Source organism: Heliangelus exortis, chromosome 1 (assembly GCF_036169615.1).
Source record: "Heliangelus exortis chromosome 1, bHelExo1.hap1, whole genome shotgun sequence".
NCBI classification, from domain to species: domain Eukaryota; kingdom Metazoa; phylum Chordata; class Aves; order Apodiformes; family Trochilidae; genus Heliangelus; species Heliangelus exortis.
Genome location: NC_092422.1, coordinates 183,217,774 through 183,244,593, shown reverse-complemented (window position 1 = coordinate 183,244,593; position 26,820 = coordinate 183,217,774). Strand labels below are relative to the sequence as shown.

At 38.4% G+C, this 26,820-nt stretch overlaps 2 protein-coding genes across 2 annotated transcripts in view; one reads left to right on the top strand and one right to left on the bottom strand.

Annotated features, from left to right (window-relative positions):
* The window catches only part of COG5 (component of oligomeric golgi complex 5), a 167,404-nt gene extending 154,332 nt beyond the window's left edge, over positions 1-13,072 (bottom strand). Inside the window, exons 1-6 of the mRNA XM_071733913.1 lie at positions 12,925-13,072; positions 11,830-11,969; positions 10,764-10,821; positions 7,728-7,782; positions 7,557-7,626; positions 1,338-1,458 (exon numbers count right to left, since the gene is read on the bottom strand). Of these exons, the coding sequence (XP_071590014.1) occupies positions 1,338-1,458; positions 7,557-7,626; positions 7,728-7,782; positions 10,764-10,821; positions 11,830-11,969; positions 12,925-13,003 (523 nt within the window). The 5' untranslated portion in view covers positions 13,004-13,072. The remainder of the gene's footprint in view (positions 1-1,337; positions 1,459-7,556; positions 7,627-7,727; positions 7,783-10,763; positions 10,822-11,829; positions 11,970-12,924) is intronic.
* Positions 13,073-13,143: 71 nt separating this feature from the next.
* On the top strand, positions 13,144-23,129 carry DUS4L (dihydrouridine synthase 4 like). Its single transcript, XM_071733927.1, has 7 exons — positions 13,144-13,315; positions 13,705-13,839; positions 14,079-14,200; positions 17,464-17,581; positions 18,988-19,110; positions 20,038-20,264; positions 21,762-23,129. The coding sequence occupies exons 2-7, from the start codon at positions 13,730-13,732 to the stop codon at positions 22,007-22,009; spliced, it is 948 nt and encodes a 315-aa protein (XP_071590028.1). The 5' UTR covers positions 13,144-13,315; positions 13,705-13,729; the 3' UTR covers positions 22,010-23,129.
* The last annotated feature ends 3,691 nt before the right edge of the window (positions 23,130-26,820 follow it).

Sequence of the window (26,820 nt, the reverse complement as noted above, 5' to 3'; positions counted from 1 at the left end):
GGGCTTCAGAAGACAAAGTATTTGAAAACAAGAAACTCAAAAGACTGACACTTTAACAGAAAAATGTAGAAGCTCTTTTTTTAAATGGTGAAAGGAATAAAAAATAAAAAATAAAAAAAAAAGGAGAGCAATAAAAGGCAGTTTCTTTAAAAGAAATAAATCCTAAAAACTGCACAAGATAAACACCTCAGATTTTAACATTAAATTGTACTATTATTTGAATAGGATCTAGCATTCAGACTAATCCCACAAGACTTGCAATTCAGGTAGTTAAGTGACTACTTTACATACCCGGAAGATGTGAGAGGAGACCAAAATGCAAAGAAAACAGAAAATTAGAAAAAATGGAAAATTAGAAAAAAACATTCTAGTTTAGAATGCTACAACTGCTTAAGTGCTTCAGTCAAACTGATATGCCAAATAAATACAGAAACTTGCCATTTCCAACACAGTATCTGATAATTATAAGACTAAGTCATTGTCTAATAATTATTTTGTTACACAGTATAAAAAAAGCAATAGTGACAAATATGCACAATAAACCTTAGGATTTTTCTGAATGTTTGATAGTTCAGCTTTCCCACAAGCTATTTTTGGAAGCTGAATTTTGAATACTGTTAAATCAACACAGAAACAGCTGGTAAGATACTACATCCACAACACCAACAACTGATCTCCAAGACTAACAGGATGTTCCTCACTGCATTTCATAGCACAGCATGGAAGTACCCGAGATAATTCAAGTACAGAAAGCAACCTAGCAATGTAACATAAGCTTCATGAGAACTATTTCAACATTCTTCCCAGAAGCAAGTAAAATAAAGGGTAAATTAGTCACCACTGCAGCAGAATGCTTCCAGTATCATAATTAGGTTAGGTACCTCTTTATCAATCATATCACACAAGGCTTCCATAAAGGCCAAAGAGCCAATAATCTTTTTTTAGGATGTGGACGTGGACATAAACTATAATTCAAACTATGCCTTTTTGCAGTGCAAGGGCTTCCAAAAATTAAATATGTATCTGCTGCCTCTGAAGGTGTTTTATACAAACACAAACCAATAATCAATTAACTGGTTCACAAAAAAAAAAAATTCCCAAAAGAACACAAGTTATTATCTTATATTTTTCATGTTATTTAATAACTTTATCTACAGAAGTGACAGGAGAAAACTGACAGCACTAATGAGTTCTCCTCATACCATTTCTCAATTGAAATCAGGAAGCATACAGTGAGAGCCATAATTAAAAAACTGAGGATTTTTTTTAAGTCAAACACTACTATGAGTCATATGAGTGCAAGCTAAAAATGCTTCTAAAAGTAACTAAGGACTCACCAAGTTCATTGAGACTCTGGGCAGCTTTTGTTATCTCTCTGCTTCCTCCTTGCAGCTGTCCTTGAAGTCTCTTACTGAGATACAAGATGCGTATTATCCTCCTCAGCAAGTCACAGGCAGCCTGCAGAGATATCAGAGCATTAGGGGATATTATCAGTACATAATGATCACATATCAGGTCTCAAGTATGGAAATATTTTAACCAAAAAAGAAAATACGGATCTGAATAAAACCAAAAAACTTAAAAACTGAAATCCCTTTGTTCAGGGATTTTTTAACAATGTTTTATGCAATACAGACCAACACTGAGAATTACATTACATGATTACATTACTGATAATTTCATGACCAAGCTGATAATTACATTCACAAAGCTATGGAGATTATGCTGTCCTTAGTACTAAAAAAAAACAAAAAGGAAACCCAGAACCCTATGACAGAGTAACTGAAAGTAAACTTTATTTTACATTGTGCACCTCTCCTCAATATTCCTCCCCTCTGTAAAGCTTTAGTAAAACTAAGAAGTTGTCCTTGCCAATCAAACATTCATCCAAAATAAGCAAACCAGAAGCATTTACTTCAGAGGACAATAAAACTTAAATGCTAAATTGTTATTATAGATACTGACTCTCATGATAGGAATATGTGTAGCAGCTCATTTTCTTCATAAGGCCAGTCACCTTCATTCTGCCAACTGTTAGTTCACATTCTTTCAGAGGTTTATTAAAATACACAGCATTCTTGGCTAAAAATTAAGAAGATATATGCAAATATAAATTTTCATGCGAAATATTTGTGTGCATGCTTTTGTTAGCACCAATTTAGAAAAAAAATAGGCATGGCTGACATGTGAATCAAACATAGAAATTTCATAAATTTTCATTCAACTAAGATCTTGAAACATGTTTTCTCCTACTCAGTAAATAACAGAGGCAGAGAAACAGTAGCAGTTACATCAAAGGTGGAGTTCCCCTAGGGCCAGATTGGGTCAGTGGGGCTAAAAAATGGCTGCTCCACATTCTGGAGTGGGTAAAGTCTAAAGTGGAATTCAGAAATGCAGTTCAGAAGGTTGGAGTGTGGATTTCAGTACAGTCACAGGTAAAGTCCAACATCTGCATTCAGAATAACAAGAAGGGTAAACATGAAATCTATAATGAGTAAGAGACAGTTGTTCTGGAGCATTTCCCCTGCTACTGAATATAAAGCTTCCTGAAATATTTACTTTACGGATGTGAAAATTAATTTAAAATTACTTTTAAAAATATTTAGTGTCTGACAAACTTTTAACCTCTTTTTTAGACTCATACTAATGTCTTGAAAAATGACTGTTAAAATGCATATATGAAAACACACAAGTGTGTCCTTTCAACCAATATTCATAGGACTGCACAACTTGAAGCTTTCCTTGTGCCAGAACAACAAAAACAAAAATATTTAAAATGTAATTTTATTAAATATCTAGACAGAACAAAAAGGAAAACACAGAAAAGCCCCAGAAAGGCAAATGACTCAAATCACAATTACTCTCACTGCTTTTGGCTCTGTATCACAGTCTGAAGTAAAAATTCTCTAAGCATTCTAAGACAGCCACATGACTTCCATTACCACTACTGAGAATAAGTGGGGCTTATCCTACTTTGAGAGATTAATGTATTAGTTTTTATTAGTTTATTTCTTTAATTAGAAAAATCTTGATCCACATATCACACTCCTATCTGTGAACTAAATTTCTGCAAGATGAATCAGAAGTAGCTTTTTATATAGTGCACTGTGTTTTGCCAAGTAAGAGGGCATATTATCACTACTTTGCTTTCAAATTTAATTACAATCTAATCCAATTGTGTACCTCTGGCTAATGCTTTTTCCTTGGAATTCAACTTCAGTTATCTTCTGAGCATCTTTTACTTTACATGCCAAAAGATTATTTCTTTTTCATTTGACTGATGCTCATTATCTCCTATCCCAAGAAAAAAAATCTTTTACAAGGACTTTTAAACTGAGTAAGAGATGGGAAAAGTTACATTTAGATAAAAGAGCCAAAATAATTTCCACTTTTGGGCCTGCAAATTAAAAGGAGGAAAAACACCTAAAAACACTGAAGATGCACTCTTAACTTCACAGTGATTGCTACTGCATTGTGTCCTTGACCAAGATTCTATTCCACCAAAGTATTTCCATTTACATTAGCTGTTCAACTTACTAAACCTAGTTGTTGTACTGAGTGCACCCTCAGGAAGTTTGCTGATGACCCCAAAATTTTTGTTTGGTGAAGTCAACACGCTGGAGGGAAGGGATGGCATCCAGAGGGACCTCAACAGGATCAAAAAGTGAGTTCTTGCAAACTGCATGAAGTTCAAAAAGGCCAAGTGCAAGGTTCTGCACTTGTGTCAAGGCAATCCCATGCACTAGTACAGGCTGGGAGGAGAAAGGGTTGAGAGCAACCCTGAGGAGAAGGACTTGGGGGTGATGGTAGACAAAAAGCTTAACGTCAGCTGTCAGCGTGCACTTGCAGCCCAGAAATCCAACTGGGTCCTGGGCTGCATCAAAAGAAGCAGAGCCAGCAGGTTGAGGGAGGTGATTCTCCTCCTCTGCTCTTGTGAGACCCCACCTGGAGTACTGTGTCCAGTTCTGGAGTCCACAACATAAAAAGGACACAGTTCATTGAGCATGTCCAGAGGAGAGCCACTAAAATGATAAGAGGACAGAAGTATTTCCCCTATGAAGACAGGCTGAGGAAGTTGGGGTTGTTCAGCCTAGAAAAGAGGAAGCTCCAAGGTGACCTTATAGCAGCTTTACAATACCTGAGGGGGGCCTACAAGAAAGCTGAAGAAGGATTTTTTTTGCATGGATGTGTAGAGAGAGGAAAAAGGCAATGGTTTAAAACTTAGAGAGAGGAGATCCAGGTAATACATTAGGAGGGAATCCTTTACCATGAGGGTGATGAGACACAAGAACAGGCTGCCCAGGGAAGTTGAGGTTGCCCCCTCCCTGGAGGTGTTCCAAGCCAGGCTGGATGGGGCTTTGAGCAACCTGATCAAGTGGAAGGTGTCCCTGCCTATGGCAGGAGGGTTGGAACTAGATGATCTTTAAGGTCCGTTCCAACCTAAACGGTACTGTGATTCTATAAGAGTGTAATTTGTGAGGACAATGTAACAGAAGTTATATATATATATATATATATATATACATATATATATATATATATACACACATATATATAAGAGTTAAGCTGTGTTAGATCCTCTAACCTGACCACTTGCATAGCAGAATAAACTCAGGAAACATTCCCTTCCCGAGCCGATACAGAATGCTTTTATAAAGGAGATCTTTCATCCAAGAAAGAATTAATTATGAATTCAGCTGTTCAAGCAAGAATTAATTTGGAAAAGACCAGCTAGTCCCACTGGTTTTAGTAAAATTAAAAATATAATCAAATTTTTCCTGGAGTTTACATATTAGTTAATTCCTGAAATTTAAAGCAACATATCAACAGTAACAGACATTAATGCTACAATTTGAGCAATAAAAAAGCCTCTTACTTTTAATCTCAAATTAATTTTAAGAAATTACTAAATGACTTAAGGAGAGGACCACTTGAAAATATGCCAGTGAATAGCTCATATATACAATTGTTTAAACTGCAAGATCATAAAGTAGTTAAATTTGTATGTAACAAAAGCCTGAAGAAATTTGAGACAGTTCACTATCTTCAGACTACATTTACTTTTTCGTTACAGTAGCACCAGCATGAAATCTGCTACTTGTGAAGACTTTCAAAAGTGAGTAACTTTAAAATACAGAATTAGTGTTTTTTAAAGGTTTTTTAAATTTTGCTACTATTAGGATTTTCATACAGTGAAACATCTGAAATTAAGAGAACACATAGAAACACATAGTTAAACTGAGCTGCATAGAAAACAACTCCCTGGAGGACAAAATCTTTGTCTGCATATTTCAGCTTCCAACTATTCCCATTTAGCTTGTGATCTACTATGGAAAGACTCAGAAGAAGACTGTGATTTAAAGTAGGAAGTAAGTCTGCTGCTCCCTTGGCATTCCATGAAGCTCTAAAAGTGATACAAGACATAATATACATAAGTACACAGAAGAGATTTAGAACTCAGGACTAGATTTGAAGTTTTACAATGAATTTGCAGTGAGAATGTCTATGAAAAAGCCAGACTATATTAAAAACAATTAAGAATGGCAAAATCCAGCTTTGTGCAAGCCAAATATTCCTTCAGTTTGTTGAGCAGTCCCAATGCAATCAATGGAGAAGCATGACAGTAATACCATCAGGAGTACAAAAGGCTCTTAAACACCACACACTGCAGCAAAACACCTGCCACGCCTACAGATTTTAACAGAATGAAACCACTTTTATCAGTCACATACCTTTTTCTAGTTATTCTTCCATCTGTCAGCTGAGAAAATTAGCAAGTTTCAAAGTGCCCCATGTCATAAATCTTGCATTTAGGAGCAATTTCATGTCACAAGCCCTGTCACCACCAGAAAATGGTTTTCTGTGCTGATGCCCTTCCTTCCTGACCAAACAAGGCAGCAGCAAGATAAAAAGACACCAGAAAAGTGCACCCTGGGGAGGCAGAAAGATTAAGATTTCAAAGGCCAATTTATTCAACTCTCACTAAATCCAGCTTCATTTCATAATTCAAGTGTCCTGACCCTCAACTCCTCCCAGCAGTGTAGTGAGATATAGAACACTTGTTATGTATCTGACAAGACAAGAAGGGACAGCAGCTCTCATGCCAAGAAGGAATTCTCACTGGCAAAGAAACTGGAACCATTGTTTCTCTTTCTATATTGTGGTAAATAAATGGATTTGGATGCTAGGAAGGGTAGTTTAGCATGCTCCCCTTACCCTTCACCTCTTTCTGCTGACCTCCCACCAAGAAAAGCCAGGTATTGCAAAGGCTGAGTAATTCTGACTCTGGACACATGCTGCATTCACACTATGGGAAAATCCATGTAATCCTGCTGCAGCAAAAAGGAAGCAAAGAGCACCCAAGACACGTTTGCTAACATCAGAATCATTCTTCTCAAACATCATCCTGCACTTTGACTTTGTGTATGCTCAGGGTAGAAATGATCTTCAGCTTTAGTACCAAATTCCTGCAACCCTTTTCAAAGCTGCAACATACCTCACCTAACCTGCAACAAGAAAATCACAGATTTGCCCAGGGACACAAACAGTAACAGCTGAAGTTAAAAAGAACTGGAGATGCAGCTGGACAGACTGGCTGAACAGAGTGTTACCAGCATCCTGTGGAATGTCATTCACAGCTTCTGAAATTAATGTAGGAAATAGAAGTTCAGCCAAGAGACTACTGCAGCCCCCAAAGAAGAAACTGCATGACTATTTGCAACTTCTTCCACTCTATTGTACAACAGCAGACACACACAGACCACAAACTACTTGATTGCATATCCACAGCTCAAATTTCACCCATGCTAGTTCTGCAAAGCTAAGACAAACTTGCAAAGACAACTAGTTCAAGCAATCACTTAATCACTTGTGGATTTGGAGCTGAATTGCTTTTCCAATCACAAACTGGACAGAATGCAACTATGCAACCACATAACTCCTGAAGATATATGGAATAGTTTTCAGCTATTGTAAAATTAACAGTGGAAGTGCTTGACACTTATTTTACCATCACTGTGATAAGCTCTCTCCCCCTGCTATCCTCTGATGGGTATCTATGTTCTCCTGTAGACTCCACTTACACTCCAAAGACACGTACCTGGGCTTATTAAACTTCGGAACCACAACTGGATCTGTAATTTGCATCTTGACTATTTTGAAAGAATTAATTCCCAAGGTCTTTTCTAAACTTCAGTCAAGCACATATTAACTCACATGATAAAAGCTGCTTCTACAGAATAGCCCCATAACACTAAATACCAAATTTACAAACACAGTAATGAGAATTTAATTAATCTGCACTCAGATAACCTTTCCCTTTTCCTTATATCTCTCCAAAAACTCACTAAGCTATTGTAAACATGAATTTCCTATTTTGCAATATGAAGCACACCGCAGTAGCTCATGAAGAGACACACAAATACTGATTTTTCATTGAGAAATATTGGCAGTGAAATACAGGCTACAGGAGCATGAAAATCCCAGCTATGTCTGACTATTGGCAAATAACATATTCAAAAAGGCTTTTAAAAATACATTTATAAAACACAACTTACTTGAAGTTTTGCTAGCTGAGCTGTACGAGACACTATTTTGTTGTAGGGGTCAACAATTTTGACTCTAATTCTAAAAAATAAGAAGATAAATTTATTTGTAACCATATTAATAAATAACATGATAAAACAATTAAGAATTTATAGTTTCTAATCACATAATGAAGAGCATACCTATCAACAGTACTTTGCAGAGCACTAATTCTAGTCTGCATCATTTGGAGGACACCTGCAAAATAAAGCAGATTTTTTACATGAACCACTTGTCATTTACAGGAAGAACTAGTCTTCAAATCATAGTGACTACTGCATACTACTTTAAGCATTAAAAAAGTTGCCCCTTTACAACAATGCACTTAAACACTGAAAGAAATAAAACACAGCATAGTTGGAAATAAACCCAACAGGTAAGAGGTCTCTTACTGAATGGCAGGTAACACAAACCTAAAGAAGAAATATCAGTCTGAAATCTGTCTTGTGTTAAGTTTCAAATAATGAAGTGTTAAGTTTCAAATAATGAAGTATGTTGCTTTCTAAGAGAATGATGATCAGAACTGCTGTTTGAAGGCACATAACCTGGTACAAACACTTGAAATGGCATAAAGTGACTGGACAGTTCAGAGAAAACAACAAAGAGGACTGAGAAAATAACCAGTTCTGTTCTTGGCCTGTGCATAAAGCATCTTTAGCAGAAAAGGTAACAATGTTACTGTGAGATCAAACAGAGCAAACTACCCTAATCTTGTTTGTTCCAGATTAGTTTAGCAAAGCAGCACAATGACAGCCCACAAGTGTGCTTGCTCTTTCCTTGTTAAAATGCAAACAAAATAGTCAGGTGTATCAATCACTTTTGCAATATGGATTCAGCCTGCTGAGAATTTAATTAAGTTACACAAACCCAGGCCTATGAAATTATTTTTGTTCCAGTTATTGCTAGCATTCTCAAACATACAACATTTTTGTAAAGCTCTGTGTACAAGCATGTCATCATCAAATTGGATAAAAATGCAATATGATACAGTAAGATGGAAGATAAACACAAAACTACTGCTAACAGTTTTATTTAGCTTGTCCTGTACTGGGGCTACTTAGCAACAGACTCAATTCTCTGACATTCAAGACGGGAATATTAGGCACACAACTCTCACTCATCAGAGCATGAAGATATGAGATACAGTGACAAGTTGGCAAAACAGGCTCTTTTCTACTCTACATTGCAATAATGGTGGAGGGCCAGAAGCATGATACCATTGCATCTATGACTGTGATGTTGCTATGAAGCAGTCCTCAACCAGAAGGCATAATTCGGATGGGCAACAAGGCAATTTACCCTTCTCTATCTGCTGCACAATTTACAGAACTATACTATTTAGCCTATCTTGAGAGGCTAACAAGTATCTCAAGATATCTACTGAACTACCTGTAGACAGAAAAGAGTATGTGTACCAGATCAGTGTACCATTTAAAAAGTGCACAGACCTTAAAAGAAGACTCTACAAGATGTATCCATTTGAAGCATGAGAACTACTTCCCCACATCCAAATGATTGTGCTTGCTGTGAATGAGTTCCATAATCTCCACTTGCAATTTTCTTGGTTAAACATACCCAGTGTTTCTAACTTCATAATTAAAATTTCTGTTGACATCCATCTTTTCTGCTTCTTATAAATCTTGACTCAGTGTTTCTGTACATATATCACATGTGGCACAAGCAGGGCATAAGAGTTTTTCAAAACATAAAACATCATCTTTATGTGCTTTTGCTGTTCCTAGCAACTGGAAACTGAATGTCTCATTCTACTGATGTTTCAAATATCACTTTTCAGGATTAGAACACCTGCATGCTTCTCCTTCTCTCCCACACAGAAAAGGCCTCCTGAAGAGCATAAATCTAAGCAAATGGTGAAATTTCAACAAATTTGAGGTGAATTAGATTTGGGGGTTTTTTTTGCATTGTTAGCAGCAAAACATCACTTATAAACCAAACCTGCCTTATAGAAATATTTTATAACTAAATAGTTGTTTTGAAGTACCCCATTCTTTCCTCAGAGCAATTTTAGGAAGGAATGTCTTCAGAAACAACCATGATTTCAGAAAATACAATTCCACTGAGAACAAATTGCTCAAGATCATGACAGGGAGGTATTTATCAATCACCATATAGACTACAGTTCTTATCTTCTTATTATTTGGAGGATGAACAGAGACTCCAGACTTCCAAAGCTAAATTTTCCAACTGTTTAAAAACGTATTTGGGAGCTACCATTGGTACATTAAGAAGACATTTCTTATTTGCCTAACTATATGCAAATGCTAACAATCAAATACTGTATCCAACAAGTTTCAAAGACTAAGAAGATACTGTAACTGTCAGTAACCAGAAACTCTGGTTATGCCAAAACCTGGAAGCAGAAGGAGGAACAAAGATAAACTACTTAGCAAGTTTCAAAACGGAGAGGGAAAAGGGGATAAGCTTGGATCTTAATATTTGCAAATTGGCATATTATAGAGTTAAATATCTTTCTGTGGAAACAAAAAAACCAAACCAAAAACACAAACCATATGAAATTCCCAGCAAGTGACACAGAGAAGAATGGCAAGTTTAATGAGCTCTTGGCACAAGAACAATATACTGGAATGATTTTTCTATACAGACTCAAAGGTTCCTAAGTAAGGCCTTTGAAAATCAGCAGTTTACATTAAAATCCAGAACCCAAAGAGTGGAATAACACAAAGGTATGTAACTTCATAAGTAGCTCCTTACTAGGAAAAAAATATCTCAGTGCAGTTAAGGTTATGTACTAAAGCCTTTTTGGTTAAGATTTGTTAACCACACAACACATGCATGCGCAACATGCGTGAACTTGGTATTTACAACAACAGGTGTCAGCTAATGTTACAACAAAATTAGACTTATTTGAAAAAAATACATTAAAAGGTCAAAAAGATTTGATTGCTAAAGTTGCTCAGAACTGATTATCAAAATATGTTTTCCTATGAAGAAGTTATGCCAGGGAAGTCTTAGCCAAATCATCTCCCTGGAGCTCCATCTGCTGACATCAAACAAAAAAAAGCTGCCACATGTTACTTCTCAGATCTGTAGCCCTAGCATTAGAGGGCAAAGCTGTCAGTGAATGACAGTCCCTGAACAGGTACTAAAAGTACTTCCTCCATTATATGAAGTAGAAAGCATAATAAAATGGTATTTACTTTCCAGGGATTCAATTCCAGTTGCTTGGGCCAACAGGTCTTCATGTCTTGCAACAACCTTAGAAAAATATAAATAACAGAGAAATCAACAAAGAAAATGGGAATGTGTGTCTGAAAGGAATATTAATATATTATCATTATGCCTACATTAGGTATTAAAGTACCATCATCCCTATGTTAGGCAGACCCAGGAAAAAGCAGCCACATCTCAAAGATGAAAGGGTTTTCAGAACACATTTTAATTCACAAAAGCAGCAAGCCCAGACTAAGAAGAGGGGCAGTAACTGCATCTTAATTAGAGCCAGCAGAGTAATCACAATCCAACACGTATTCGTATATAACAATAATTGTAAATGTAAGCCTATTCATCACACAGTAACAATGTATATTCACATTTTTTAAGATTTTCTTTTCTATCTATGACATCAACAAACTTGTTCTTAAAAAATTACCAACTGGGACAGAGGGAGGGAGGAAGCAAGTTTTGAAATTACCCACAAACTTAGCAAGTGTTCTCACTGCAAGGCCCACTGTGGATTTGCAGTGTTTGTGTAGATATTACCAAAAAGCCTTCTAGAATGCTAAATCAAAATCACCTTTCTGAAGGTGCAGAGGTGTGTTAACACAGGCTGTATTTGTCCAGCTAAAGGTAAGCCTTAGAAGCAAGGCTACTTTCTAATACAGAATGAAAGGATGCAAGTTAAATCATTCCCTCTCTTCTCGCAATTGTCACCCAACACCAGAGACCAAGATTTCTGAGAGCTGACATGATCACTTGGGAAGAGTCAGGGAACATCCTTACAAGGAAGAATGAAACCCCCATATACACAGAGATTATCTCCAGAAACTGAGAACAAAGCAGTATAAGGCCTCTTGATAGGAGTATCAGGGGTGGGCTTGACTGAGGTAAGTGTCAGATCACCCACTAGCGGCTGCAGGTTGCACCTTTAATTCTTGCTTGTAGAGTACACTGGGCAATTTCAGAAGCATCAAGATCATAAGATTACTAAATTTTCGACTAGTTTACATTAACCACCCCAGAATAACGGGCATGCTTTAAACTTACTTGTAAATGAAGCTCTTTATCCAACTGACTAATGCCTTGGGCAAGTTTTGCCAGTTGCTCAGCTATCACAGCCCGATGTATAGACTGGGAAGTGTAAGCTTTCACATCAAAATCTTCTCTGAAGAAGTCAGCATAACATTCTGAAAAAGATAGATTTTATCTTTCTACTTCAAAACAGCCAAATACTATTTACAGACCTAAAGCATACAGTCTTTTGATCTTCCATCTGTCCAAATGCAATAGCATATGTTCTTCACGTACATAACACAAATGAGACACAGATTTGAGAAGAGACCACTATCAAGAGAAAGAAGTTTGGAACTGATGACTGGGGTGGAGGGTTGTGAACGATGAAAAAGGCACAATATTCCTTTCTTCTCCACAGTTTTTTCTCGAGTAGAATACACTAAGAAGTATCAATAGCTTCTTGAAACTTTACAGTGTAACTAGGGTGAGGGCGTTGAGGCTGTACACATTATCAAACACCCACCAGTCACCTTCAGATTGCTGAGGATCAAAGTGGCACGAGACACAACTTCATTAGATCGTACTGGATTCTTTCAATGGTATTGGTCTAAAAGCTACTAAATTAATGATACTGCAGATTTTGGATCAAGCAAGACCCGAATTTCCAGACAGCGCGTGTTAATGCGCCCAGCCACCTTCCTCTCTCCTTGTCAGCGCACTTTTTTTCCCTTTAGGAGCAAGCGACTCCAGGTGAACATCCCACCCCGCAGGTCCCCCTGCCAGCAGCGGGAGGGCTCCTACCGAGGAGCGGGGCGGGACAGGACGGGGCGGGACGCTCAGCAGCACCCACCCACCCACCACCGCCTGCCGTCCCGCCGCCGCTGGAACTTTCCCTGACCGTGTTCACCGCCCCCCTCGCCCCGTCCCGTCCCCGAACGCCGGCGCCTCTCCCACGCTCCACCCGCCAGCCCAACACCGCCCTCCCAAAGGACCCTCCGTCTTCTCAGGGCCGTCGGCGGTCAGGACCCCCGACGTGGTCCCGCCGGCGGGGCACAGCCAGGCGCCGCCACGGTCCCTCTCCCCCCACTTCTGTCCTCAGCGGCCGGGCCCCGCCATCCCGCGCCTCACCGTCCGCCAGCAACTCGGCGAGGGCCGGGGCCGGGGCTGCTCCGCCACCTCCCACCCCCGTCTCCTCCTCTTCCTCCATGCTGGCGGGTGCCGGCGGCCCGCGCGTCACTCCCGGGCGGCGGCGCGCGGCGATGATGGCGAAAGCGCGCGACGGGACGGACTCCGCCCCGCGAGCGGGTGGGTGGCGGCTGTGGCGGGGCACGTGGCGAGCGCGGGGCCGGGCCGGACCGGGCCGCGAGGAAGGGAGGGGGGGAGAGGGACCGGGCCGGGCCGGGGCAGCGGCACCGATTAGGCACCGATCAGACACCGATCAGACACCGATGGGCAGCAGCGAGCTCAGGCCGGGGTGGCCGGGCAGCAGCTCTCGCCGTGCGGGGACAGGCGGCGGGAGGTGGGTGTGCAGCGGGAGGACTGCGGGAAGCAGCGCGCTGGGCGGTAGCGGGGACGGTTCTGGCCGGAGGAAAAACTTCCTCCGGGAGGCCTGTAGGGCAGAACTGAGGCTGCGCTGGGCTCCCGGCCCTGCGCCGAGCGGCTGGGTTGGAGTCCGCTCTCCCTCCAGCCCGAACGATCCGTACCGAGAGGAATGAAAACACAGCGGGGTTACCGGGAGAGTGTTACGGAGGGACCGGGGCTCGTACCGTGGGATGACAAAACGTACACTGCTAGTGAGGGGCTTCTTGCGGGACACTGTACCAAAAATCAAGTCCAGTGTAAGCTCTAATACTTTGCTGCATGACCTGTGAGAAACAGCAGAATTACTTACACTGTTTGTTTTTCCAGATGCCAAAAGGACTCTTAGTTATACATGATCGGCAAGATCGCAGAAACTAAACAATGCCAAATAAAAGACCCCATGGATTTGTTTAATTCTGGGCAAGTTGTAAAAATATGTGCCCCTATGGTCCGCTATTCAAAGTAAGTACATTGTCAGTGCATTCTCTGTGACGAAGGTTATCCTGGCTATGAAAACAGGAATCATTACCTTTTTTCTCCTTTAATTATTTTAAATAGAAAATAGTTTATCATTTAAAGTAGGAAATAGACAGGGGAGATGGTTTATGATTACACTTGGACATCCCCTGGTACTGCATGTCAGAATAGTTAATCAGAGAAATGGTTTTACTATTTATCTCTTAATTTTCGTGTGTCTGCAGGCTGTCTTTCAGAACCTTGGTTAGGAAATACAGTTGTGATTTGTGTTATACACCAATGATTGTGGCAGCTGATTTTGTGAGATCTGCAAAAGCTAGAGACAGCGAATTCACAACAAACAAAGGTATTTTATTTTAAGAAACCATTGCCTTTTCAGAATGTGTTATGTGGTGATACACCAAATTGGCCAAGTGAATTAAGTCTGTCACACAACTTGACATCCCTTAAAAGTTCTGGTATACCATATCTGATTGCTTGTAAAGCCATATTCTAGGTGAGAGTAAGCACATTCTAGTGATTGCATGTCAAATTGAATAGTGGAAAAGCTCATTTGAAATCAGGGTATCTAAACTGATTTAGGTGTGTGCTGGGTTGACCACACATAGCTGGCCAGCAGATGTGCCCACACTTCTGCTCACTCATTCCTTCACCTCCACAGCAGCACAGGGAGAGAATAGGAAGAGCAAATGCAAGAAAAACTCATGAATCAAGATAAAGACAGGTGAATAAGTGAAGAAAAGAATAAAAAAACAAGTGATGTAAAGGCAATCACTTTCCACCTCAGATCAGCAGACCAAGGTCCATCCAATCTAAGCAACAGCCACCCTGAAACACAATTTCCCTGTTCCGGCCCACTTTCTTTATCCTCTACCACTCCAGTTTTGGTACTGTAGATGTTATATTTTATGGAATATTCTGTGGACCTGTTTGTGTCAGTGGTCCCAGCTGTGTCCACTCCCAGTTTCATGCCCACTACAACCTATATGCTGAGGGAAGGCAGAGGTGAGAAAAAAAGAATGTCTTGACACTGTGCAGCAATAGCCAAAACACTGGTGCATTGTCAACACTGGACAGCAGCACTGCTAGGTACAGGCTGCTATAAATAAACTTAAAAATTAACTCCATCCCATCCAGAACAAACCAGTGTGAGATGGTAGAAAGATTCTTCTCCCAGCAATTGTTTCTTATGTGTTTCAGAGAATTTACTCATTGTCAGAAAAATTTTCCTAGACTCTTAACAAAAATACAAGGATTACTAAATAAAGAAAAAATAATAGACATTAATGCAGTGGAATCAAGGATTGATAAAAAATTGGGGTTTCAAGTTAGCCAGAAAGTGAAAGGGGCTGTTGGTGGATTCCTCAAAGTAATGAGAGGGTGATGAGGCCAGAAGTTGAAGCATGGCTAGGGTGGATGAGAAGAAGCAAGGTACAGAAATATACAGCACATACAGAAAGAAGGTGTTTATGGAGTTGTACAGAGTCCTGACTGTAAAGCAAAAGAGAAAAATTGTATGAAATATTTGGGAAGAGGTGACAATAGCAATCCAAATCTGCTGGCATGGAGTGGCTGCAGTAAGAGACTGTAGCAGGGAATACGCAACCATAGGCTGCAACTGGAGGAATGAAGAGAGTGCTGCTAATATCAGAGTGAGACTGGCATGTGGAGTCTTAAGAAGTATGATGATTTAATCTATTCAGACCACTGAATTGGTGGCTTGATAAGTATAATGGCAAGAGAAGTATATTTAATTTAGCACTGTTTTCTATGGTGCATTATTAGAACTGAACAGTTACAGAGAGAAGTCACATCAGGAAGCACAGGTAGACTCTCTTATTAGTCGAATTCTACTTTTATGTGTGAAAATCAATGAGTAAGAACTTAACTGACAAAATGTATGTCTCAAAGCTCCACAAAAGCACTAGTCTGCCTCCTTTGAATTTATTTCTCATCTACACAACTCCTGTGGCATTGAAGTTCTACAGGTCAGATATGTAGTGTATTCTGGGTGGAAGCAGAAAATCCTCCCTTATGCTGTAACTTTGCTGCCTGATAACAAGGGATACAAAATGAAATGTTCTAGTGTTGTAGACATGTTTTGTGTATTCATCTCTTTCATGCAGGCTTTAATTTTATAGGTCTCTAAAACATTCTGCCTCGCATAGCTTTGCCAAAACTATAGTATTTACTTTATTGCTTTAGTATGCCTTTAACAAGTAGCTCCACAACAGGTTGTGAAATTTTAATGTGGTCTTATGTTTAACTTCCTAGCTGCTGGGCAATATTGTCTTCTAAAAAGTGGAGTAGGTTTGGAGCCTGCAATTGCGGTTTCTGTTTTCCATTTTCTTCAGCATTGATACTGCTTTGTTGTGTATTTCTCAAACAGAGGTAGATGTTTTCTGTGGCTAATAAGAAATTAATATGGCTAGACTCAGTATTTTTATTACTTAATGCTCAACCAAAAAACTAGGAGCATGGGATTATTATTAGCTGTACCAGTGTAACTGTCTTCAGCCAGAGCAATGTATTAGATGCCCTTTTGAAACTATGCAAGGGATTTTTTCTGCTTGGTGGATTTTCAGGTAAGGTCTAGCAGTGCCTCAGCTTGATAGAGAGGGTACTACTGCCCGTCCTTCCCTAAGCTCCACTACCTAAAGAACTACATATTTTCCCCTAAAGAAGCACTTGTGGTATTTTCAGTACCAGAAGTGCACTTGCCTTGTGTGTTTGTTGGGTCATCTCTTTCAATCAAAGCTCAGATACCCCCTTCCTCTTAACTGCAATAATTGTTTATATGCAAAGTAAATGCTAAGATGGTTTGAGATATTTTTAGTTGCCTTTAATGTAATGCAGTAGCTGCAAAAGAGGAGAGTGTGTTCCATCTGGCTCTCTGCAGGAGCTTAGCAGATCACAAGTAGTTCAGCTGGGGAGCACTGACACTTTGGTTTCCCACCTGAGACAAGACTGCTAAAGCTGCCTCTGCCTGTTGTGTTCTTCCAACTCTGTGTATCACATTGTGGATAAAAAACAGCCGTGTTGGCTCAAAGTACAAGAAAGGTGGATTGGAATAATGGGGGGCAGGGTTTGTGGGTTGTTCCTTGTTGTAACCCTTTCTGAAGGGTTAATTCTGTAAGCAAATTTCCCACCTGACAAGACAGGCAGCTGTGTTAGCAATGCAAATGGGCAGCATGATGACAAGAAGGGGCAGGCTAGAAAGGGAAACATGAAGGCTGCAGAAAAATAGAGAATACTTAGTTTCATATATCACCTTTGTGAAAGAAAAATTGTATGTTGAGCCAGCAACCATCTAGATGGGTGTCTGATTTCCCACCTCTCTTGATAGACACACTCATTTAGTAACCACTGGTCAGCTGCCTTTATTTGTAATATGGGGCTCAAAAAATAGCAAAACAGTTGAGTTTGGAAGGACCTCTATAGGTCATGTTATCCAGGCCTCCTTCTCAAGTGGGGTCACCCAGAGCCAGTTGCCTGGGACCATGGCCAGACACATTTCCAGTATACAAAAAACATTCAGATTAGACTTTTTTATTTTGTTATCTTTTTTTGTTTGTTTTTAAGTCTCTAAATATCTTTTCGTTGGAATAGGTGATCATCCATTGATTGTTCAGTTTGCTGCTAAAGAAGCACAGGTTTTGTGTGATGCTGCACATATTGTCTGTCCTTTTGCAGATGGAATAGACCTTAACTGTGGCTGTCCTCAGAGGTAAATTTTTTAAAAATATCGGTAAATATGATTAAATAATTTGAGAGTAAAGAATGGTGGTCTTCATTTTTATGTAATGGCTGTCTTAACTTAAAAATAGGCTTTAAAACAGCTTTTTAACCTGTCAGAAATGTCTGTGTGGCAAGACAGTGCTCTGAATGTTCTGAGGTGCCTGTCACCATGGTGAGTCTAGGAAAGCCAGATGTATTTGCCCACTTGCCTTTATTCATTTCTGAGATACTAAGTGTTGGCTCAGAGGTGCCCATCCCTTCTCAGCAGCTGTTAAATATGCATTACCAAAAAGGGCTTGCTCAAATACTTTGAGAAATTATGTGGCAATTCCCAAAATAATGAGGAAAGTCCCTAATGTCTCCAATTGCTGCAAGTGAAGGGTACTCTCTAAGATATAATTATATAGACTATATTATTTGGGAAGTGCTGAAAAATATTTCTTCCATCATATCCATTAGGTTTATAAGAACAGTGAATTAGTGATCTGCTTCTCACTTAAATTGATAAAGATTTTGTCTTGACAGTGAAACAGTAGTAATGCACAAATAAAGATTTTTGCTAGCTGCTTCAATTGAGGACCATTTATTATTATATTTATTATATATATCCAAGTGAAGTCCTCAAAAATAAACGTATGGAAGCAAAAGATAATATTACAGTGCAAGTACTTAGTCTATTCTAATTAGGCTGTCTTGACTTAAAATTATACTATTTGAGAAAACTTTTCTGGAGAGATCTGAGCCTTTTTTTTTCCTAAGATAAATGAGGTTAGGTGTAGCAATCTGGAAGTCCCCTTTAGGCCAAACATTAGGCTTACATTTGACTCCTTTGTTTGTTGTTCATGTAGGTTTCAAAGTAACAAAACTTTTTCACTTTATCTTTCTAAGAAAAGATTTTTACAAAAAAACCCATTGCTGTTAAGTGGAAGCAAAGGTTATTTTCTAACAATTAAAATGAAGTGTTTTGCAGCTGAGGAAAAACAGACTTACTGAAATCATAACCTTACTTCAAAAATCCTCTTTTTCAATCCAAAGTAATTTTCTGTTCAGAAAAAATCTGTGATCTAGTGGAAGGGAAACATAAAGCTATTTATTTTACCTGTAAATGAAACCATAATCGAATAAATGCTGGTTTATCTTCCTTGTGAGTTCATTTTGTGGACAGAAGATGAACTGGAAGAGATTAATAAGTTGTACAAAGCTGTAACAGCACAATGGATACTGAACCAAAAGCTGGTGTCAGATGAATCTGCAGATGAATCATTGATCTACAGCCAGTACTCTGTTTATTCAACCACACACTGTAAAGGTTGTAAGGAAAGAAGTTGATTTATTGATGGAAATTGATCTGCATTTTTTCAACTGTAGAATACAAATGTTCTTTTTCTTTTAAAGATGGGCAATGGCAGAAGGCTATGGTGCTTGCTTGATAAATAAACCAGAGCTTGTACGAGATATGGTGAGACATGTGCGGAATCAGATTGACAACCCTAGATTTTCAGTATCTATTAAAATAAGGTGGGTCTAACTGAAGTGCTGCCTGTGGTACACAGAAGAGTCCTTTTCATTTTTTTGAAGAAACATGTTACTGTAATAGTTGCATTATACTTTAAAATCTGTAATTCTGTTAATGTAATATGACACATTATAAGAATTTCCTCACATATGAAAACTGCTGAGATATTTTGATCGCAGATGGTGCAAGAATATCTTGGGCAAGTATTCTTAAACTTGGCTAGTAGAACCAGCACAGCCTGTGACTACTCACCCAGGTAATACACTCGATGCTAGAGTTCTCTTGCGGTACAAATGACATGAAAGTACAAGTTAAAAGGTCTAAGGGTCCATAAAAGAAAACAATGTATCATCACAGGGAATAACGTTGTGAGTTCTTGGAGGCCAGAACCACAGCTGGCTGCAATGGGAAGGGCAACAAAACTGGGAACTGGGCCCCACAGCTGCTCTAAGGAACACACCCTGCTTTCTAAACTTATGTAAACTGTTCTTTGCATTGCTTTATACCACTTCATCCTCTATTTATCCACAGGTCCCATGTGAATTTTGTGTATATATATCAGTTAAGTTTCAATTCAGTTTCCTTCAGGAAAGGGGAGCTAGTATAAATCAGATTATTTTTTTCCCCACAAAATAGGCAAAATAATTGTTTATTTTAGAATCTTTTGGGTACTCTTGCTCATTCTCCATAAAACCTACCAAGTGTATTTCAGAGATGATATCTCATTGGGAAATGCTTAATTAAATCATATTTTAATATATTAAATTCATTCAAAAAACCTCTCTTTCTTCCAACAATAATATTTTCATTATACTGTTATACAAATCTATGGTAACTCCTCCTAAAGCAGAGGGAAGGAAGGAAGGGGAAGGCGGTTTATACAGTTCAGGTAACTTCCTATCTAATATCTTCATTCCTTGGAATTTTAGAATCCATGAAGACTTAAAAAGAACAGTTGACCTGTGTCAAAAAGCTGAAGCAACTGGAGTTTCATGGATCACAGTACATGGGAGAAGTGTTGAAGAAAGACATCAGCCTGTACATTATGATGCAATTAAAATAATTAAACAAAGCCTGTCAATACCTATTGTGGCTAATGGAGACATTAAAACTTTAAAAGATGCCGAAAATGTTCATCACTTAACGGGAGCAGATGGTAAGATTAAGATGCTCTATTTTCTAAGTAAACTTACAAATCATATTTCAGAGTATTTATTTGGTCTGTAAGTAGGACATGATTTCAGTGATTTTCACTTTTTGAGGAGACAAATGAACAAGGCTGTTTTGGAAGCCTTATAAACTCATAAACAGCATTAGAGCACTGTTATTCAAAGCCAGAAATAATTATTTCCAAGTCAAATTACAAAAGCTCATTGCTTACTTATTCTGTCTCATCTCTCAGTAGTGGAGTTCAGGGGGACCTTCAGACATTCAATTTCTTTTTGTAGCTGGTCACCTTTTAAAGAACTAAACTTCCACTTGGAAAACTACTTCCTGCATATGGGGGCAGATAATCTTACATGGCACAAAAAGGACAGCCAGATGCTTAGCAGCTTAAGATAGCTTCAAAGACACCTTGTCTTGCAATTCAGTTGCAAAATTTCAGGGTAAAGGATTGCCCTACAGTTAATCACAACAGATTCCTGCAACTGTCAATAGTTCCAGGACAATATGGAAATCCATTATACCTATTGAAGAGGTGATCTGATCTACACATTTTGGATCTTGCAGCTAGAGAATAACAGGACAGAGAACAGTAGCTAATGTTGTAAGGAAAATGGTCACGTGGCATGTTTCTTTTGAAGCTATTGGTGTTTAATAGAAACAACAAAAACTAGTTGAACCAAACTGCCATCCTGCTGCTGTAACTTTCCCCCTAGATATGAAGCAGGAAGGAAATACGTAACAGAAAAGAATGTTCTCACAGCCCAGCTGACCTTCTTCAGTAGCAAAAAATATAAAGCATCAGGGCTCTTTTTGTCATATATGATGGCAGAAGAAATTTGTCATATTTGATAATCCTGATTTTTAGTATGAGAGTATGATATATTACATGTTAACAGTGCAGGAAAACAAGCTCTGAATTGCACAAAAATTACAATAGAGCTTGTATGGGTTTATCTGATAATTTTGGCATTATAGCTGCAAATGCAGTAGCTTGTTCAGAAAGATTTACTCCTAACTAAGAGCCCTGAGATCTATATAGCTGAGACATCAAGCTCTTACTGGAAGAAGTACTATAGCTCAGTGAATGAGCTGAGTTGCACTAAAATGCACTTATCATATTACTACATTTGTTTCTTTCCATCATAATTTTATGTTAAAAAGACAGTCTGGTATGTGTGTAGCAAATACAAACAAAATATTATCAAGTTGCAGTTTCAATAGGGAAGAAAGGTTTCTGTGTCCTGTGCTTTGTTTCAGAATTTCTTGAAGGGTAAGTCATTAGGTGGAACGTGTTGAAAGGTGGTGTAGGTTCTCTGAGGTTTGGATTGTTAATTTCTCTAGTAATAATACTCATCCTTGTTATTCTTCTATTACTTGTCTGTAAAGTTTGGGTGGGTGTCCTAAGGTGCTATCCAAAATCTACGGGAAGTTTTAATGTGGAATTTCAACTATAATGAAACTTATTGCTTTAATTTCCAATTTGAAGGTATAATGGTGGCCAGAGGACTCTTAGCCAATCCAGCTATGTTTGCAGGCTATGAAGAGACACCTTTGAAGTGCATCCAGGACTGGGTTGACATTGCTCTTGAGCATGGAACTCCTTTTACATGTTTTCACCACCACTTAATGTACATGATGGAACGGATAACTTCAAAACAAGAAAAAAAAGTTTTTAATATTTTATCAAGTACTTCAGCAGTATTAGATTATCTGAATGACCATTATGGTGTGTGAAAATGGGAAGGCTTTAAGTTCTATGTAAACTTGTATTTTGCAGTTGTTGGTACATTGTTAAAGTTTTAATTGGGTTCCTAGGTATTAGTCACATTCATGTGTTGCAGAAGTATTCTCAACACAACCTAACTTGTATTATCAAGGTGATGTTTGATATTTTTATGGCAGCATTTTTCACTCCAGAAGATATTCCAGATTCCACAAATACGGAATTCTATTTACAATGTGCTGCCTACATAAAGGATTGATTACTGTAGGACTTTAGTAATTTATTTTTTCACCAGAGAATTGCTTACAGCAGTATGTTTGAAAACTAGGGCTTTTCCTTAATTTTCCTTAAAATAAGAAGGACCACTTATAAATAATACCAAGAAACTTCAGACCAAAAAAATACAAGGCAGCAATTAGAGAAGTTTGTGCTTTAACTAATACAAGTTATACTTCTAAATTTGAGTAGACTTCTTAATTTGTGAGGCCTTGAAGCCCAGCATAGTACCCTTTTTTAAAATTAGACATACCTTCTGTAGACAACAGCTTTCTAGACCTACTTACAAATCAGAAAAATTCAACACTTCATGTAGTAAAAGAAACCTGAAACAGATAAAGGACAGAAAGTGCAAAATTAAAAAGATAGTTTAAACTAAGTACAAATAACTGAATCGAAAAACATAGGACTTGAAAGTTAGACAGAACTTAATTTAGTTAGATTGATCTACTTTATAATAATGATATAAAATATTAAATCCATGTTATATACCAGAACAGAATTATATAGGTCAGATAAAAGCTAACAGATACTCCCAGTGGGGCTCTTTCAGTCCTTTCTGCTTGATGGTATATTGCTTATCAAAGCATGGCAGCCACTTGGCTTTGAATCTTTGTATAGAAGGGAAATTCTAAACATTAGGACAAAATAATAATGTTACACACCAGCTGCATTTGTTCTGCATGAGAAATTTTACAAATGTGCACAGTACAATTATTTGTAATCAAATAATTTTTCTTTATATGTTTACACAGAAATTCATACCAGAAATTGCTTACTTTTCTGATTCTGATAATTCTATGACTATGTAAGTGAATCGTGCTAAGTTTTCTAAATAAATTACTTGGGTTTGTATGCAGTTGTATTTTTTTTTATTAAACTACAAAATATGACCACTTGGAGAAGGAGAGATTGCTTTTGATGCTACTCCCCAAATCTTTTAATCATTTGGGTACGTAAGTTCTTACAATTCTTTTAATGCAATGGCATAAAAGACTTGATCATTTTTCTTAGCCAATATGTCTGATTTAGTTGTACAAACAAATATTTGTAAATCATGGCCAAAGTCATCAAGTCTAGTTCACTATTTAAGACAGAAGTTATGTAAACTCTTCTCATTTGGTCATCTTGCTGATGTGTTAACAAATGGAAAATTACAGACATGCTTTGCTATTCTTGCAGACAACCTCTGCAACCCTCTTTGGTGTGATAGGTTCCCCATTCCTTCAGACAACTATTTTTGCTTTTCTGGATTGTAATGTTTTCTTGACATTGAATGAGCACAGTTATGTATAGCATTCCAAGTAAAACCCCAGCAATGTCTTTTGCAGTTAAAACTTCTCTTTCTGATGCCCCATTTTTCCTCAACTATTATTCATCATGTAATTTATGATCTCCTAGTTTTACAGCAAGGTTCCTATTTCCCAATTGCATGACATTATATTTTGTACAGCTCAATTTCCAGTCTCACATTCATTCAACTGTAGTGCAATGCTCAGTTCTCATTTCTGGAAAAGCCTCCAGCTTCTGCACCAAAACTGTAAAGTAAAACTATACAACAGAATTGTTGAAGAAAGGGATTCTTAAAAGTATTAACCAAGCCCTCTGTTATCATTTGCTTAAGATTTTTATGATTCAGCAAGCAACTATGATTTGCTTTGAACTGCCCTACTAGCCACAAGGAAAAAAGAAGGTTATCTATTATAATCAAATAACACAAATGCAAAGGGTTTGTTTGTTTGCTTTGCTTTGTTTTGTAATTGCAGTAGTGAGGAAACTGAATTTTAGAGGACTTAAAATACCTTGACCTATTTAGGAGCTGAATACTTGATGAGTTTGAAGGCAGCAGTTGTGCCTTTGTGAGATCAGTCATAAAGATTTCTGCCTGAAGGGCAAGATCTGGGGCTGCTGTTAGTGGCTGGTAGTTAAGGAGTGCTTGAACTGGCCAGTTATGCATCATAAAAGTCAGTGGAAGTTTATAATCCCTTTTTGAGAGTGAAATTACTTGTACATCTTCCCTTGTGAATTTTGTGTGCATCTGAGCACATTTCACTGTGTTAATGTGGAACAAACATAAGAATGGAGTCTTAAAGGCATACTCTGAACTGCCATACTGTTCAAATATACATAAATTTCTAATTGTGCGAGTTAGTTATTTAACTTCCAGTGTTGTTTTAGAATCTGATTATATTTCTCACTACAAGCCTATTGATTATGGAAAAATTCTCATCTCCAATTTGAAGTCACTAGATACATTCCTTCCCTCTATATGTCATGTGCAACATCACCAGGTACTCAGCCTATTTTCTAATATTCAATTTTTTTAAAGTTTTTTCTGTAAGTAACATGAGATACAAAGCTTTGTGTCCTATTTTAGATCATTTGCCTCCTGATCCCACTCTCTATGTTAAGCCACTCTGCACAGCAAATGCCCTATCTCATACCTGTATTTTCTTTCAACTTTTATCCTGTTGCAGTGATCCCAACTCCCCCACACAGCCTGTACAATCCCATTTTCTCTATTCCCTGCTGTTAAATCCTTTCTTAACTCACTAGTCTGTCTAGGGTTGATGGTTGGGTAAATGCAGTGGGTGGTCATGAGACAGCTGTCATACACACCAAACAAGAACAGAGCAAGTTTGAACTTTCACTTTGCCTTTCTTTCATCAGAGATCTAGTCAGATTTCTGACATCTAAACAGTTTCTAACCTGTAGGTCCTAATTCATATTTCTACTTCTGAATACTTTGTCACTTCACTGTTGGGAGAGGGGGATACCTCTTTTAACTGTAATGTTTTAACATTCATGAGTTTTTTTCTTAGAGCAGCTAGCCATTATATGCATATATTAAAATATATATATTGTACGGTGTCATATTTATCACATTGTGGTCCACTGTAAGACAGGCTGCCCTAGATCAACAATCCAAACCTCTACAACTTCAGTTAGAATATCCTCCAGGAGAGACAGAGTGCATTCAGCAGGAGCAGGTCTCACAGATGTTTGGAGGCTTCTGTCTGTCCCTCGGATCACATTACAGGTTGTTGGGGAACGCCCAGCAGTCACTGTAGAGTCTTCCGAGATCTTACCAAGCACCTGAAGTGAAAAAGTGAAAAGCACTGCCAGAGTCTGGCAGTGGAAATGTGCAAATGTAGTCCAATTAGTATGAGGGTAGGCTACTGGGAGAGCAGCTTACAGTGCTACTAAGAGGTGAGTAAGCAGCTCAGAAAGAGAAGCTGTTAGGGAATTAAAGGAGAGAAAGTCTTTAATAACATTTAAACTGCTTCAATAAAGTATAATGGCTGTAAACTGATAGCTAAAATGTAATAACCTAGGACACTCTATGAGGTTGTGTTTTGCTTATGCTTCTGATTAAATAAGTTTATGAAAACACGTTAGAAATAACTTCCTAAAAGCCAGGCTGTTTCCACTGTGCAAACTCGATTGAAATAGCTGGTTGTCCAGCTCTCCAATATTTGCTATGCATAAACAATTACTTGAGATGTAACCTTTCATCTAGACATTGCCTGGCAGCAGCTAGAAAAATGTTAACATACTGGTTCCATCCCTAGGCCACGAACCTTGGAAATTTTAAGTGTAAGCAATTTCAGATTATGAGCAGCTGCAAACAACTCTGTTCAAAACTGCTTATGCAAGAACCTCCTACTCCGTTTCAGTTCTAATGGGTTAGAGTAACAAAGAACTTCTATTCACAGCATTTAGTCTCTCATTTTGATGGAAACTAGATGGGACCAAATTCCCCAAAGCAGGTAGCTGTGTCTAAAGAGCTAGTGATGTCCAGCTAAATAAAGTAACCTATTCCACCAGCAGCACCTCAGGATCTGCTGGGGCTGCAGGCAAGTCAGAAAGTTGCTGAGTGGGCCCTGACCTGAATCAACAGAACTGTAGAATAGTTTTGAGGATCCTTTCAGAACTAGAAATTTGCAGGGCCAAGAGTGCCCAATAACTGTATCAGTACCTCAGTAATACCACTTAAGGCCAAGACTGCCCAACTCACAGTAACAGAAATACTGGACAGGGATACAGATTTGCAAAACTAAGAACAACGAGAAGTGACGCAGCGGCTAAGAGTTACAAGGATGGTAAAAGAGATGTTAAAAAATGGGAAAACATACCAAACTATGGAATAGTGTGCCCAGAGTCTCCCTAAGCCAATAAAAAGCAGCACACAGGACTCTTAGAAACAAGAGAATTTTCTGGAGGTATGTTGTTCTATTCATGAGGTTCGAACAGGCCTGTTTGGCAGTGCTAAAGACTATTATTTTTCATGTCTTTATGAATACTAGGCCTATTTTCCTTGAGAAAAGCTATTTACGGGATTTTAGTAGACTTAGGTAGTCTAATGAATGGGGCAGATGGGACAGGCAGATGAACGCAGTATTTTACCTGAACTTCGGAATCTCATGAGTGTGCCAGAGAGTGCAGCTTAAATTCCGGACTAAAACTCGAGTCGGGGAGTGGTGGAATGATCACAGCAAAATGCTTACAGCCATTCCCCAAGTGTGAAAAAAAATACACTAACCTT